The sequence below is a fragment of the Orbicella franksi genome, chromosome 10, assembly GCF_964199315.1.
Source record: "Orbicella franksi chromosome 10, jaOrbFran1.1, whole genome shotgun sequence".
Taxonomy (NCBI): domain Eukaryota; kingdom Metazoa; phylum Cnidaria; class Anthozoa; order Scleractinia; family Merulinidae; genus Orbicella; species Orbicella franksi.
In genome coordinates, this window is record NC_138154.1 from 10,162,201 (window position 1) to 10,173,761 (window position 11,561).

An 11,561-nucleotide genomic window follows, 5' to 3' on the forward strand; every position below is an offset into this window, starting at 1 on the left:
TTTATCCAGTGCAAATCCCTTTTGTTAGATTAAGATTGCAAAATAAGTACAAAATTACTAACATTAAAAAAACCCATTGCATCCTGCGCGAATTTCATCCCACAGAATAGATTTCATTTCGGTCATTACCACGTGGTCTAAAAACAAAGAAACAAGCCACGCATTCCATCCACCTTGAATTTGGCATACTAATAGACCGTTTTGACTGGGCGGTTTGCTGCCCCATTTCAGACCATGTGATGATACTCTTGAGAATTCTTCCTTTCAAATTTTCAAATAGTCAAGCGTGTATTTTGAATAAATAATTTTTAGATGGATAAAAGAACAATTCTCTAGAAAATATCACGTGGTCTGTAATGGGAAAACAAACCACCCAATCGAAAAAGGTCTATTCAACATATATTTCGTCAAATCCCGGTTGAACGAACAGGTTAACAATGGACCTAAGAATTCTTACCTGATACTGTATATCTTTGGGGTCGTCATACTTATACATAACTCCCACAATCTGAAAACGAGAAAAAAGGAAACCGGTATGTATAAAGCTAAGCGTGGGTCTTATGGGTTGAAAAAGAAAATATTTACGACAATTTGAAGAGTCTGATTTAATTTCTAAAGTTCTTAGATGAACATAAGAATGAGTATTAAGGAGAAATCTAATCAATAGTCAAGGAAGTCACTGCTGTAATTGCATGTAAAAGGTTCTGTATGTGTTTTTGTAACTAAACATTTCATGTGATTGGCTGATCTGGATGTTCAAATAGTTCAGGATAGCTCAAGATATTTGAAAACCAAAGCTGATCACATTGAACAGTAAATTGGAATGGTCTTACCCTTGGTTGAGGTTTGGCAAAGAAACCGAAATTTGCAAAAAGAATCTCGATGTGAAGCCCCAGTCGCATGTTTTGACACTCGCCTTCTCCTTGTACAGCCTATAAAATGAAAAAAAGCCATGAAATAAAATTAAACAACAAGAAAAACCCACTTGAGACATTCCTAATACCGCTTTACCTCATTGACAGGTCTTGTGTTGAGAATCTTGACCCAGTCTCCCACGCTATTCACATCTGAGTTGCCAAAAGAGGCCACGTACGTGGGCGGATCTCCTATCAGTGTGTTCAACACTGTCTCCTGAATCAACCTGCACTGTGAACCCTTCAGAGTCAATGGAACACTGGAAATAAAACGTCGAAGACAGACAAAGGAGATTAGTAGTGTTTGACGGCTGTTGATCTCAGTGGAAGCTTTAAAACAGAGCACTCTTGAGTCTTCAAACCCGAGTAGTGTTTACTTTTATCTTCCCTTTGTTACTCGATGCTGAATCCTCCATAAACATTAGAGAGATTGAGGTTCTCATTCTAGGGATTGAAGGGTTAGGAGTAGCAGTATTCCATGTAGATATGATGACTTGATGAGTGAGTATTAAATTAATAAGCCGTTCATTCACCAGTGATAAATTAAAGAGGGGAGACAGTGTGATAGATTGAACGCAAGACACGTTCCAACTATTTTTCCAACGAGCGACTTGAAACGAACAGAAGGGCTTCGTAACCAACCAACGCTTTGTACGCCGTTTAAATGGATCAAAAACGACTCGGCTGAAACTACCCCGGGGCCACTTAATTTTTACGACACAACCTTATAATCCCTGCCAAGGGATGACAAGGTGCCGTTTATATCCAGTCTTACCTGATAGTGCAGCCAGTACGCATGTCCACTCCAAACGTTACCGAGGTACGTTCAGTCGAGTTACTGCAGGCTCCGTTTGCCGTGGGACTGATGATGGTCAGCCACGAGTTACGGTCACTACTGAGAAAAATCGCCTCTCTGATAAAATGTCAAGGATATCCAAGCAAACAATTCTCATTAAGGTCAGATGGAACTATAATTTAAACCTTTCTCATCTAGGTATCATATAATTTAAGAGTCGGTGGGGTGTTGGCCACACATTGCAAATTCCAGACTTTTATCTAGTAGGTTAGTAATTCTATGAGCCACACAAGGAGCAAACAAGATATCAAGGTTATTTAGTTTGAGCTGTTATTTCATGGGCTAGTAACTGTAACTGAATTATTTTTTGGTGTCATGCTTTCAAACCACAGTACCTGCAAGGACATAGGATCAGTACTACAAAAACAAGCCATTGACGAATTTTGAATCAGTTCATTAGAAAATGTTCAACAGGATATTTGTCGTCTAGTGTGGCAAGTGTCCCAGCAACGAGAGGTTCACCAACAATGTAACCAGGGTTGCCTGACCTCAAGAATGTAGTGTCTGCACCACCTGCCTACAAACAAGACACACAACATGAACAAGAAAGAAACAGCATTTGGATCCTGATAAGATCAGACAAGCTCTTCTTATGAAGTGAAGTGAAAGACTTTATTTAATGAGGGTGACCCGTGACAGTAACTAAAGTTACTGATAAACTTGGGGCCCTCAGCTTAAAAGTAATCAGAATGCTAAAAATATATTATTTACAATAAAATGCTAAAATACGATATTATTTACAATAAAATACTTAATTAAGTTACTATTAAAAATGGTTACAAATAATAAACTGGACTTACAATTTCAAACATACTACGAATAATAAGAGTTAAAAAAGTTCCATTAGTTTTCTGAGAGTTAAGAATAGTATTACATAATTTAGCCTTAATTCTTACAAGGTTTAAAAGTGCAGGCCACCTTGTTTTTACGCCTGTTTACTTTTGACTTGGACGAAAGCTTAGTCAATCAGGAAAAGGACAATGCTGATCACCTTTGAGTCACACACGCAAGTAGTGAAGGGCGAGTCAGCCAGTGAAGTGATCTGGCAGCGTGGAGTCTGGTGAAAAGGTGCCAAGAAATTTCTCATCTCGCGGCTTCGCTGCTCGATTCGGGCTCCCCAAACGTGAGACTGCTCACAGGCTAATATATTACAATTCTAACTCAGTTCTAAGGTTTGAAGGAATAACAAAAAAGAAATCACATCGAGGTTGAGGGATTAATTATTTCTTTTATTTTATTCCCCTGAGTCTCGGAGTCAAGCTAGAATTTTAGTACATTAAATTCTCTGTCGCATAGAATGTGCAAGTGCAATTTACCATACTGAAATAAATTCACAAGTAGTACCTTTGAAAAACTGACAGACACTTTCTGTCTCAAGTCCAGTCCACCTTGCGCTGTGACACTCCCCAGTAAAAACTCTACCTTCGCTGATACAATATCAGTTGAGCTATTGGCATACTGTACAGTGTAGGATACCTTGGAAAAAAAAAGAGAAAAAAAGATATATTTAATTCAGAAAGAGGCAAGATGATTTGGGTGTTGGGTAGCCTTTCCCTCCTATCTGGTAAGAGGAATCTCAGGTGTAAAGTAACCCTAGCTGAGCCCTTTCAGCTTTTTACAAGACATACATGTACAGCTGTAGTATATGTGTGACTATGCAGCGAAACCTGTATTAAGCCGACACCCTTGAGACCCTCATTAGTGTCCGCTAAATACAGGGCATCTGCTCAAAATAGGTTCTAATATGTTTTGCAGTAATAGTAAATTGTTAACCTTTTTGTAACACAGTGTAACACAGTGTAAGATCAAAGACTGCTCATAGCACAATGTCCAGTCAATCAATGCATCAATCTGGAATAATCACTTACAATGTAGCTTTAAAACGACATCACTGAGCAATGTTAAAGGAGTCTTGGCTGAACCTTTAGAGGTAAAAAGCCCTTCAAGTGTCCACTTATTGCAGGTTTTGCGCAACAAAATGGCTTAATATTGGTGTCGGTGTCTGCTCAATAGAGGTGTCCACTGAATGCAGGTTTATTTTTCAGAAAATGTGGGAAGACAATTTAGGGACTCAAGCTGGTGTCCACTTAATAGAGGGTGTCTGCTTTATAAGGGGTCCGCTTAATACAGGTTTCGCTGTATTATATAGAGGATATTTCATACCTGGGCAGAGATACCAAATTTCTCTTCGCAAGAACAAGCCCGGAAAAGGAAGTTGAAGGGAACAAGTCAAATGTTTTTCAACATGAGAACAGGCATTTCCAAGCAACCAAGTGATTTTCCTTTTAATACATACAATCCTCACAAATTATACATAAATATGCTAATAACAAGGTTTATGACGATTTTCCGAATATTTCTCAGTCACCACTTTCCAAAGATTTCCAAAGCTTTTCCAAAACTTGTCTGGAGACCACACAAATGTTTCGGAACATTTTTCAAAACTTACCAAAGATTAATGAAGATTTACAAAGATAACTGACGATTGCAAAAGACTGCAGTACTCAATTTCAAAGTTGCACTGAATTAACCAGAAATCGAACTGCTCTCAACCAATCAGACTTGAGAAGTTTTTCACTTAAATGTCCTCAGTAGATTAAAATCAAAATAACATGTAAATCTTCATGCTCTATTTTATGGGACCTCAGTGGTTACCCTTGTATCAACTAAATCATGAATAAAACATTTCTTCTTACCTCTAATGTAACATCATTACACATGTTATTTTGTGCATCGTAAGTGGGATTTGGCGGCTCTGTAAAGGAACAGTTGCGAGGTATACCAAGGTTTGTTTTGCATAATAAAGGCTGTTTTAATAGCACAGCCACTTGATCAGGCGTGCTTCCAGCAGAGCTACTAGAGTTGCTGCTTGAGTTTGAGCTGCTGTTACTGCTTGAGACAACAGCTGGATTCTGTTGGAACACAAACAAAGAACCCGCTTTACAGTGACAGCTTCAGACTAGAGAAAGGCTAAATTTTTTAAGAACAATCAGCTTGCACAATAGGCATGGAATGTGTGTAATAACAAAAATTTTACATTCTGCCAGCTTAGCATGGATTACAGACCTACATAAGTGATACTAGAAAGCATCCAATATGCCAATTTTAAAAATATTTACTGAAGTTTTCAACTTGACTCTGGAGTTTATGAGAATAAAACAACTGGAATGCACAAAAATCAGCACAACAACTGTAATGTGATTTCTTTTACATGTATCTTATTTATAAACCTGTCTTAGACTAAGAGCCAAATTAAAATTCTTTAATAGTTTTAAATCAGGCCTAAGCATTTCTAAAATTGTTCCACAATCCCAGAGGCTCCAGGTATTGTAGACCTTAAAAATATGTTGCGACACTGATCTGGTTAACCATTCTCAGAAAACTGTACAGTAATTTTCAAAAAGCCTTTGGAATGTTATATTTGACTCAGTTTTGTGTACAGCATCTGGAGCACTGTTTTAGTTTTCTTTTTTTAACTTGATGCACACTGTCTCACAAATAAAGATTTACTTAAAACAAAGCTTTTTACTAACAATAGAGGAAGCAATACAAAGGGGTTTACATGTAGCTTACACTGCCTCACTACTGTACACGTGCATGTACATTAGGCAAGCAGAACATACATTTGTGCCCCCCAGTATTGCCATTGACACTAGAATGACCAGACACTTTAATAAAGGATATTTTGATGTGGGAGGTGATGTGATGTGATGTCGTAAAAGTGCAGGCTAAAAATATAACATTACTGCAGATCCTGATTACCTTTGCAACTTTGAAGCCTTCATAATAACTTTTTGCATTCAGCAGGGCAAGTGTCTGACATGCTGAAGCCAGGTCTGTGATGGTTCGAGTGCATTCTGTGCTACCATCCTGACGATATCCTAAAAAAACAAACCAATATCAGAGTCACCCACTTTTTAAAAATAGTTTTTATTGATTTTCAAAAACAAAACATTTTATTTGCAAAATTTTGTTTTTATTGTGATTGGCTCAGGGCAGGCCAATTTTTCGTAAATCTTTAATTCGCACTGCAGTGTAAATTAATGCTTAGCCTAGCGCTTTAAAAATTTTCTCAGTAATATAATAAATGAGCAATCATATGAAGGCTCGAGCAATTAAGGATTTACACTACTAGTGATATCTGAAAATTGTTTGAAATTGCACTCATCTAAAGGCTCGTGCAATTTTGAGAAAATTTTCAAATATCACTCGTAGTGTAAAACCTTAATTGCACTTGCATTCATACGATTACCTAATATATTTATTTAACAAGAATAAGAACTCTTATTTAAATGAAAAGTATCCACTTGATGGTTGATGACAAACATGCATACATGTAAAGCTGTACACACAATCATACATGCGCATACTGCACGTTGACAAGTAAAATACTTTATGAGCTCAATCTGGCACATGACAAATTACTGTGCCTTTGAATAACACGCAACGGTTTTCAACCTAACTAACAACTCCATTTATCAATCCCATCAATCATGTCATAAGTACTGCACAGTGACATTCAATGATTTGCAGAAGCTTGCCAAGAAAAGGAAGAAACATCAGGTGTGATGAGTACTCTGTCAAAAGCCATGGGTCTGAATTTCACAGGTCTTGCAATCTCTTAGATGTTTCTTTTACATGTTATTTGCATCTTACAGTATCAATTTTTTTCACAAAGCTGTCTCACAGGCTCAATTTTTTGCAAGACTAAGAAAGCCTCAACGTACATGTACATTGTACAGATTTGTTGTTGTTGTTGTTGTTTTTAATAAATGAAATCTGAACGTCTTCAAACCTGAAGTCTTGCTCTCACAATTGAAGAAGTCATTTAATGACTTGTGCTTGCAAAGAAAAATGTTAACTAGTCTTGCCTAATTCTTGCAAAGTCTCGCAATTTAATACCATTCACCACCCCTAACATAGGAATGAGACAAACAAGACCATTTGAACCTACTGAAGCTACTGAGAAGTCCACTTACTGGTGATTGATGGCAGCAAAAAATGAAAGATTGTGCACTGTATTTTTCCATGACGTTCGACAAAACAATTGCAGACTTTTGCTTCAAGCAAATTATGTCGAATGTCTGCCGATATTTTGCAGATCTACATGTATTCTATAAACTTCACCTATACACTGTATTTTGCTACAAAACAAACTTTTGCTTGAACTAAATGAAAGTTTGTTTAATAGGCAAGGAGGAAGTGTACCATCCTTAATCTTAGGCATGGCTCATTTTTCTTCCTGACGGTACTACAACAGTACATACCTGCTGCATTATTGTCACCACATTCACTTCCAAACAATGGCTTTGGCAGAGCAAGAAATCCTCTTGCACCATTAGTGAAAATAAGAATCACTGGATCACCCACCTATACAAATTAAATGTTAGTAGTACTGAAAACATGTTCACAAAGTTACAACTGGTTACTTTAGGATTACATGTAGCAACCTTCAATTTCATGCAGTAATTTAGATGGTTGCACAGGAATTGCTTTGGGTGGCTTTTAAAATGTTCCACACATGTACTAAATATGTCCTGTGGCAGGGGTTTAAGTATAAGGGCAGAGTGGGCACTGGACAAATTGGCCAGCTGTGAGGATGATTTTGCCTGCATGGTTTGACAATCTAGAAGGAAGTTTTACCAAAAGTTTATTCAAAATTAACTTTAATAAAGTACTCATTTGAACAGACTATGTAGCACATTTTGGATGAATTCCCACTTTTCAATTCCTGGCCAATAGCCCACTTATAACTTTAAGGATTATTTTGATTGTGAACTCAGTGATTCTAATCTGGTTTGGATATCTTGCATGATGATGACAATGTCAACAGCCTGGTGATGCTGATGACGTTAATAGTTACAGTGTACTAGCCCGCTCATAAATTTTGAGGATTATTTTGATTGTGAACTCAGTGATTCTAATTGATTTGGATACCTTGTATGATGATGATGATGTTTCGGAACTTGGGTCTGGTTGTTCACTGTAATCAAAAACAGTTGCAGATGTGGCCTGACTTTTCAAATCAGAAAATTCTTCACTTGTAGAGGCAGTCTGAACATCATTGTAGAAATTACGAGTTTCAACTGAAAAATGGCAATCAAAGATATGACATGAAGACATGATGGATCATCGCATTTATACACAAAACTTAAGCAGTTGTGAAATTAAAGCCTGAAAAAAACTCAGGCCTGAAGGGGATTCAAAACCATGACCTCTGCGATACCGGTGCAGTGCTCTACCAACTGAGCTATCAAGCCAACTGGGAGCTGGTCACATTGTGAGTTCGTAATATACCCATAGATGATGAAAAAATGAAGGGTTTCGTGCAAAAAGGGCGTAGTGACATTTTGGGCCGATTTTTATTTTTTGCAGGATCGAGCTAATTTTTGGCAGACTGACTTGTTTTGACATGAAAAGCATCGTTGCTTCATTGTTTTTGTTGATTTATGCTTCGTTTTCGAGAAATAACGTATGCAAAAAGCTCAGTTTTCCAAGGGTATCTTTTGGAGATCTTTTGTTGAGCGAAAAATAAAAGAAACCTTTGTTTTGCTAAACAATGAAGTCACTGAAGCATGGTATTTGCCGCTAGTTTTATTATTCGTATACTTACACTGTTCTCCTACTGTTGCTTTGTTAGCGCAAGCGAATAAGGCACTGAACTGGCCGGATGCAATTTTGTTTTGTCGTGACACCGGTTCAATACGAGGTCGGTCAATTTTTTTTTCCAGTCTATTTCTCTACTTCTTTCAAAAATCAAAACATCTATTTAAAAAAAACCGTGCTGTCGAAGCTGCTAAAAGTGACCGTTTAAGTTTGTGCCACGTCAAAATCCACCTTGGAAGGATTCACTCCAAAAGATGCTGCTCGGAAAACTAAGTTTTTTTGCATACGTTATTTCTCCAAAACAAAGCGCAAATCAAGAAAAACAATTACGCAATGATGCTTTTCATGTCAAAACAAGTCAGTCTGCCAAAAATTAGCTCGATCCTGCAAAAAATAAAAATTGGCCCAAAATGTCACATACGCTCTTTTTGCACGAAACCCTTCAAATATATTACAAGTGAATATATGAAAGACCCTACATTTGAACTGCGGAGAAAGATTGATGAAAGCAAGGTGAATAGAAGTTTTAAAGGAACCCAGTCACCATATAATTTTGAGTTTTTTGGTTAATATACACTGTATACATGTACAAAATTACATTAAACTGAAGGAAACCTGAATTAATAGCAGTTTACTAACAAAAGATAGAGAAACACCAATTTAAAGACAGTAATAGACCGCTAAGGAACAAGGATGGTTCATGATGGACAAGATTAATAACACTTATTAAAAACGACGAACGTGAAAAATTTAGGCTAAAGTTTTCAAGATACCTAAACCGTAACGTACATGTAGCTGCTTTTAAAGACAACATGGCTATCTGGAAAATTATCGTTAATTAATAAATAAATGAAAATTAAGTTATTTATTAACCAAATGTATCTGACAAAATACATAATTTATATAAATGTAATCATGTTAAATTACAGTCTATTTAAAAAGCATTAAAATACTTACAGTTGTCCCTGACAATACAAAAAAGTCCTGTGCCTGTGGTTTCAGTTGTAAATTTCGTGTTTTGCTTGAAAATAACTTCACTGGAGACACATACACGGCTATCCCGGCTACAAAGGAAGAGTGTTTACAAAAATAAACGTTCAAGGAATGTATTATACACGCCATGTATAATAGTCAGTTCAAGTTTGCAAAATGTGCACTGTAGGGGATATTTAGACCAAATAGCTACAGAATGTGTCAGCTGGTTTTTCCTTTCATTTTAAAGAGATGTCTGCTGCAAAATCTTTTAATATGAAACAAGAGAAGATCAAGGTACATGTAAGAAAGTGAATCCCCCATATAGGCGTTATACTCAAGGTAATCCATTATAAGTTATTTTTAGGCATGACACCCAACTCTTTGAAATTTACTCCTTTTGCTCATCATAAGTTCATATAAGGTGTTAAGGTTACTGTAGACCTTCAGGGGTGCCTTCATAAACCATTATGCCATTGTGCCTATCAGCTCAGATTAAACTGTTTCAAATAAATGCATATACATGAGTTTTTAGGCTTTTTAATAACAATGACTTGTTTCAAACTGGTTTTAGGCCAAGAGGAATTCCAAAGTGTCACTTGATAGTAATTTGGCCTGTGTAAAAATTTATTATTTCGACTCTGTACAAGCACAGTACTTAGTAGAAACAAGATTGTGTAGTTCCAGAAAATATCCATACCTCCCCCACGGAAGGGATTTTTTCTAACACCTCCCCACCCCTCTGGGAATTCCAGTTAAGCTTCATACATTTCTTTAAATTTTTTGGTCTCATAGAACCCCCCACCCCCCAGGAAACTCCAATCCCTTCCGTGGGAGGAGTATGGATATTTTCCGGAACTGCACATTTTTAACCAAGGTCAAGATTTGCAGATTGTGTTTAGACATTATTTCATTAGTGGAAAACAAATGAAATTTACATTTTGTTGCTAACCAGTGAGGTGTACAGAGCACAAATCTTAACGGCTTAAAAAAACAATCCTACAGAAGCTTAGATAATGACTGCAATAAACATACATACTTAACATCTGTTTCTTTGCATTCTGTAAATGCCTGTTGATCTGTTGTGCTACAATCAGTGTCACAACAGCAGTTCACATCACAGCCATTACCAGTCAAATCACAGGTGCAACCTGTCATTCAGGATAAAAAAATAATAGAATTTAAAAAAAAAAACAAATAAAACACGAACAAGGATTTAGTTAGTCAAGATCAACTCGTACAACTCCAGCCCTCTATGAAACATCCATGTACACTTACATTACTACAGTTATAAAACCAATGCTTAATTAATAGTGAAAGTTGATTTTAAAGTCTCACAAATCCAGGATATTGCTCAAATAAAAGAACTATTTTTGAGGAGAGAGGAAAACTGTAGAATCCAGTCAAAAAGCAAGCTCTGAGCAAGGCAGGATTTCCATTGTTGTCTCTTCAGGCTGTGATTCTTTTGGTCAGCACAAGGTTCGACAACCTGTGAACAATTCCTGGCTTGACAGTCATTCTGCACAGAGTCAGAGGTTAATCAACCCAAATCTGATTGGCTGAAAATTGAAAGTGACCATAGAAAATGTCGTTCGATTTTGCTTGGTTAATCCCGCTGGTCTCTGATCAGTTGCTCTGGCATAATGGAAAGCACCCCTGGTTACCATGCTATTAAAGTGAGCCCTGGCCAAGCAAAGCTTTGTATTCTGCATTCTGCATTCTGTATTTTTATTTTGAGGGTTTATCGACTTTTGGTTGGGGGCTTAAAATGGCTAACGGGCTATTCGAGTTAAGGGCTACACGACCGGATACCCATCAAGGATGAGAGCGATCCGGTGATCCCTTAGGGGAGGAGTTCCTTTAGCATTCATGAGCTTTCCCACGTTTTAGTGTATACGCATACGGATATAGCCAATTGATGAAATTCTGATGCAAAGGTCACAAATATTACACAAAACGATGAGTGCAGATCGTGTCAAAACACACGTATCGTATCAAAACCACTGTAAACGAATTACCTGAAGTAGAGGACGGTAAAAATACAGTCCTGTTGTTTTGTCCCCTCGTCAAGACTAGAAAAGACGTAAATAATACACAAACTCTAATGCAAAACAAATCTGCCGCCATTTTGGCACAGAAACATGCATCCCAGAATACTTTGGGCGCGTGAGAGTAACGAGAGAAGACTGGAGACAAACCTTATCTTCAGATAT

General features: G+C 37.1%; 1 protein-coding gene across 1 annotated transcript in view; it reads right to left on the minus strand.

The window, feature by feature from the left end:
• Window positions 1–11,547, minus strand: part of LOC145500985 (tectonic-3-like) — a 12,628-nt gene extending 1,081 nt beyond the window's left edge. The window contains exons 1-13 of the mRNA XM_081480559.1: window positions 11,367–11,547; window positions 10,388–10,499; window positions 9,334–9,440; window positions 7,708–7,856; window positions 7,038–7,140; window positions 5,533–5,651; window positions 4,467–4,682; window positions 3,115–3,246; window positions 2,189–2,287; window positions 1,690–1,826; window positions 1,012–1,174; window positions 834–932; window positions 458–508 (exon numbers count right to left, since the gene is read on the minus strand). Of these exons, the coding sequence (XP_081336685.1) occupies window positions 458–508; window positions 834–932; window positions 1,012–1,174; window positions 1,690–1,826; window positions 2,189–2,287; window positions 3,115–3,246; window positions 4,467–4,682; window positions 5,533–5,651; window positions 7,038–7,140; window positions 7,708–7,856; window positions 9,334–9,440; window positions 10,388–10,499; window positions 11,367–11,475 (1,596 nt within the window). The 5' untranslated portion in view covers window positions 11,476–11,547. The remainder of the gene's footprint in view (window positions 1–457; window positions 509–833; window positions 933–1,011; window positions 1,175–1,689; window positions 1,827–2,188; window positions 2,288–3,114; window positions 3,247–4,466; window positions 4,683–5,532; window positions 5,652–7,037; window positions 7,141–7,707; window positions 7,857–9,333; window positions 9,441–10,387; window positions 10,500–11,366) is intronic.
• Window positions 11,548–11,561: the final 14 nt, after the last annotated feature.